The following is a 5,000-nucleotide window of genomic DNA, read 5'->3' as shown; positions in this document are numbered from 1 at the left end:
ACCTCCTCAGCGGACCGGAAGAGACCAAGGACCTCCTCAGCGGACCGGAGGAGACCAAGGACCTCCTCTGCGGACCGGAGGAGACCAAGGACCTCCTCAGCCGACCGGAGGAGACCACGGACCTCCTCAGCGGACCGGAGGAGACCACGGACCTCCTCAGCGGACCGGAGGAGACCACGGGCCTCCTCAGCGGACAGGAGGAGACCACGGACCTCCTCAGCCGACCGGAGGAGACCTCGGACCTCCTCAGCGGACCGGAGGAGACCACGGACCTCCTCAGCGGACCGGAGGAGACCAAGGACCTCCTCAGCGGACCGGAGGAGACCACGGACCTCCTCAGCGGACCGGAGGAGACCAAGGACCTCCTCGGTGGACCGGAGGAGACCAAGGACCTCCTCAGCGGACCGGAGGAGACCAAGGACCTCCTCAGCGGACTGAAGGAGACCAAGGACCTCCTCAGCGGACCGGAGGAGACCAAGGACCTCCTCAGCGGACCGAAGGAGACCACGGACCTCCTCAGCGGACCGAAGGAGACCACGGACCTCCTCAGCCGACCGAAGGAGACCACGGACCTCCTCAGCGGACCGGAGGAGACCACGGACCTCCTCAGCGGACCGAAGGAGACCAAGGACCTCCTCATCGGACAGAAGGAGACCAAGGACCTCCTCAGCGGACCGGAGGAGACCAAGGACCTCCTCAGCGGACCGAAGGAGACCACGGACCTCCTCAGCCGACCGGAGGAGACCAAGAACCTCCTCAGCGGACCAGAGGAGACCAAGGACCTCCTCGGCGGACCGAAGGAGACCAAGGACCTCCTCAGCGGACCGAAGGAGACCAAGGACCTCCTCAGCGGACCGAAGGAGACCAAGGACCTCCTCAGCGGACAGAAGGAGACCAAGGACCTCCTCAGCGGACCGGAGGAGACCACGGACCTCCTCAGCGGACCGGAGGAGACCAAGGACCTCCTCAGCCGACCGGAGGAGACCAAGGACCTCCTCAGCGGACCGGAGGAGATCAAGGACCTCCTCAGCGGACCGAAGGAGACCAAGGACCTCCTCAGCGGACTGGAGGAAACCAAGGACCTCCTCAGCGGACCGGAGGAGACCTAGGACCTCCTCAGCGGACCGGAGGAGACCAAGGACCTCCTCAGCGGACCGGAGGAGACCAAGGACCTCCTCAGCGGACCGGAGGAGACCAAAGACCTCCTCAGCGGACCGGAGGAGACCAAGGACCTCCTCAGCGGACAGAAGGAGACCAAGGACCTCCTCAGCGGACAGAAGGAGACCAAGGACCTCCTCAGCGGACAGAAGGAGATCAAGGACCTCCTCAGCCGACCGGAGGACCCCACGGACCTCCTCAGCCGACCGGAGGAGACCAAGGACCTCCTCAGCGGACCGGAGGAGACCAAGGACCTCCTCAGCGGACAAAAGGAGACCAAGGACCTCATCAGCGGACCGAAGGAGACCAAGGACCTCCTCAGCGGACCGGAGGAGACCAAGGACCTCCTCAGCGGACCGGAGGAGATCAAGGACCTCCTCAGCGGACCGGAGGAGACCAAGGACCTCCTCGGCGGACCGGCGGAGACCAAGGACCTCCTCAGCGGACCGGAGGAGACCAAGGACCTCCTCAGCGGACCGGAGGAGACCACGGACCTCCTCAGCGGACCGGAGGAGACCAAGGACCTCCCCAGTGGACCGAAGGAGATCAAGGACCTCCTCAGCGGACCGGAGGAGACCAAGGACCTCCTCAGCGGACCGAAGGAGACCAAGGACCTCCTCAGCCGACCGGAGGAGATCAAGGACCTCCTCAGCGGACCGAAGGAGACCAAGGACCTCCTCAGCGGACCGAAGGAGACCAAGGACCTCCTCAGTGGACCGAAGGAGACCAAGGACCTCCTCAGCGGACCGGAGGAGACCAAGGACCTCCTCAGCGGACCGGAGGAGACCAAGGACCTCCTCAACCGACCGGAGGAGACCAAGGACCTCTTCAGCGGACCGGAGGAGACCAAGGACCTCCTCAGCGGACGGAAGGACACCAAGTACCTTCTCAGCGGACCGGAGGAGACCAAGGACCTCCTCAGCGGACGGAAGGAGACCAAGGACCTCCTCAGCGGACCGGAGGAGACCACGGACCTCCTCAGCGGACCGGAGGAGACCAAGGACCTCCTCAGCGGACCGGAGGAGACCAAGGACCTCCTCAGCGGACCGGGGGAGACCAAGGACCTCCTCGGCGAACCGGAGGAAACCAAGGACCTCCTCAGCGGACCGGAGGAGACCAAGGACCTCCTCAGCCGACCGAAGGAGACCAAGAACCTCCTCAGTGGACCGGAGGAGACCAAGGACCTCCTCAGTGGACCGGAGGAGACCACGGACCTCCTCAGCGGACCGGAGGAAACCAAGGACCTCCTCAGCGGACCGGAGGAGACCAAAGACCTCCTCAGCGGACCGGAGGAGACCAAGGACCTCCTCAGCGGACGAAAGGAGACCAAGGACCTCCTCAGCGGACCGGAGGAGACCAAGGACCTCCTCGGCGGACCGGAGGAGACCAAGGACCTCCTCAGCGGACGGAAGGAGACCAAGGACCTCCTCAGCGGACCGGAGGAGACCAAAGACCTCCTCAGCGGACCGGAGGAGACCAAGGACCTCCTCAGGGGTCCGAAGGAGACCAAGGACCTCCTCATCGGACAGAAGGAGACCAAGGACCTCCTCAGCGGACCGGAGGAGATCAAGGACCTCCTCAGCGGACCGAAGGAGACCACGGACCTCCTCAGCCGACCGGAGGAGACCAAGAACCTCCTCAGCGGACCAGAGGAGACCAAGGACCTCCTCGGCGGACCGAAGGAGACCAAGGACCTCCTCAGCGGACCGAAGGAGACCAAGGACCTCCTCAGCGGACCGGAGGAGACCAAGGACCTCCTCAGCCGACCGGAGGAGACCAAGGACCTCCTCAGCGGACCGAAGGAGACCTAGGACCTCCTCAGCGGACCGGAGGAGACCAAGGACCTCCTCAGCGGACCGGAGGGGACCAAGGACCTCCTCAGCGGACCGGAGGAGACCAAGGACCTCCTCAGCGGACCGGAGGAGACCAAGGACCTCCTCAGCGGACCGGAGGAGACCAAGGACCTCCTCAGCGGACCGGAGGAGACCAAGGACCTCCTCAGCGGACCGGAGGAGACCTAGGACCTCCTCAGCCGACCGGAGGAGACCAAGGACCTCCTCAGCGGACCGGAGGAGACCAAGGACCTCCTCAGCGGACCGGAGGAGACCAAGGACCTCCTCAGCGGACAGAAGGAGACCAAGGACCTCCTCAGCGGACCGAAGGAGACCAAGGACCTCCTCAGTGGACCGGAGGAGACCAAGGACCTCCTCAGCGGACCGGAGGAGACCAAGGACCTCCTCAGCGGACCGGAGGAGACCAAGGACCTCCTCAGCGGACCGGAGGAGACCAAGGACCTCCTCAGCGGACCGGAGGAGACCACGGACCTCCTCAGCGGACAAAAGGAGACCAAGGACCTCCTCAGTGGACCGGAGGAGACCAAGGACCTCCTCAGCGGACCGTAGGAGACCTAGGACCTCCTCAGCGGACAAAAGGAGACCAAGGACCTCCTCAGCGGACCGGAGGAGACCAAGGACCTCCTCAGCGGACCGGAGGAGACCAAGGACCTCCTCAGCGGACCGGAGGAGACCAAGGACCTCCTCAGCCGACCGGAGGAGACCAAGGACCTCCTCAGCGGACCGAAGGAGACCAAGGACCTCCTCAGCGGACCGAAGGAGACCAAGGACCTCCTCAGCGGACCGGAGGAGACCAAGGACCTCCTCAGCCGACCGGAGGAGACCAAGGACCTCGTCGGCAGACCGGAGGAGACCAAGGACCTCCTCAGCGGACCGGAGGAGACCAAGGACCTCCTCAGCAGACCGGAGGAGACCACGGACCTCCTCAGCGGACCGGAGGAGACCAAGGACCTCCTCAGCGGACCGGAGGAGACCAAGGACCTCCTCAGCGGACCGGAGGAGACCAAGGACCTCCTCAGCGGACCGGAGGAGACCAAGGACCTCCTCAAGGACCGGAGGAGACCAAGGACCTCCTCAGCAGACCGGAGGAGACCACGGACCTCCTCAGCGGACCGGAGGAGACCAAGGACCTCCTCAAGGACCTCCTCGGCAGACCGGTGGAGTGTGCAGGGCGTCCGCAAGGAGAGAGAGAAAGGTCTTTTTGTACCTCACGTTAACTTCATCCAATTTTCTCGGGCGTCGTATCCACCCGCGCATTAGGCATGAACTACGACGGTTCTCTCGCCTTTACGATCTCTTTCGCTCACTCTCAGGCCCTCGCGTTCTCGTTCTCTCCCTGTTGGTCTTTTTTTTATTTTCTTCATTCTTTATCTGTCTGTCTGTCTGTTTCTCACTCTGTCTGTCTGTCTATCTCTATCCTCTCTATCTTTCTCTCTCTCTCTCTCTGTCTCTCTCTCTCTCTCTCTCTCTCTCTCTCTCTCTCTCTCTCTCTCTCTCTCTCTATGTATATATATATATATATATATATATATATATGTATGTATATATGTATGTATATATATGTATATATATATATATATATATATGACATATATGTATGTATGCATGTATGTAAGAGTGTATATGTATAATTGTGTGTATATATATATATAGATATATATATATATATATATATATATATATATATATAGATAGATACATATATATCTATTTATAAATAGATAAAGATATATATATATATATATATATATATATATATAAATGTGTATATATATATATATATGTATATATTTATATATATTTATATATATATATGTATATATACATATACATATATATATATATATATATATATATATATATATATATATATATAAATATACATATACATATATACATATACATATATACATATATACACACACACACACACACACACACACACACACACACACACACACACACACATATATATATATATATATATAT

At 58.9% G+C, this 5,000-nt stretch overlaps 1 protein-coding gene across 1 annotated transcript in view; it reads left to right on the top strand.

Annotated features, from left to right (window-relative positions):
• LOC113828802 (variable charge X-linked protein 3B) overlaps window positions 1-5,000 on the top strand; it is a 6,471-nt gene that overhangs the window by 648 nt on the left and 823 nt on the right. The window contains exon 2 of the mRNA XM_070121541.1: window positions 1,241-1,839. Coding sequence (XP_069977642.1) covers window positions 1,241-1,839 — 599 coding nt within the window. The remainder of the gene's footprint in view (window positions 1-1,240; window positions 1,840-5,000) is intronic.

This window comes from Penaeus vannamei, chromosome 5 (assembly GCF_042767895.1).
Source record: "Penaeus vannamei isolate JL-2024 chromosome 5, ASM4276789v1, whole genome shotgun sequence".
Taxonomy (NCBI): Eukaryota; Metazoa; Arthropoda; class Malacostraca; order Decapoda; family Penaeidae; genus Penaeus; species Penaeus vannamei.
Note: the sequence above shows the minus strand (reverse complement) of the source record. Positions and strands in the feature narration are given on the sequence as shown.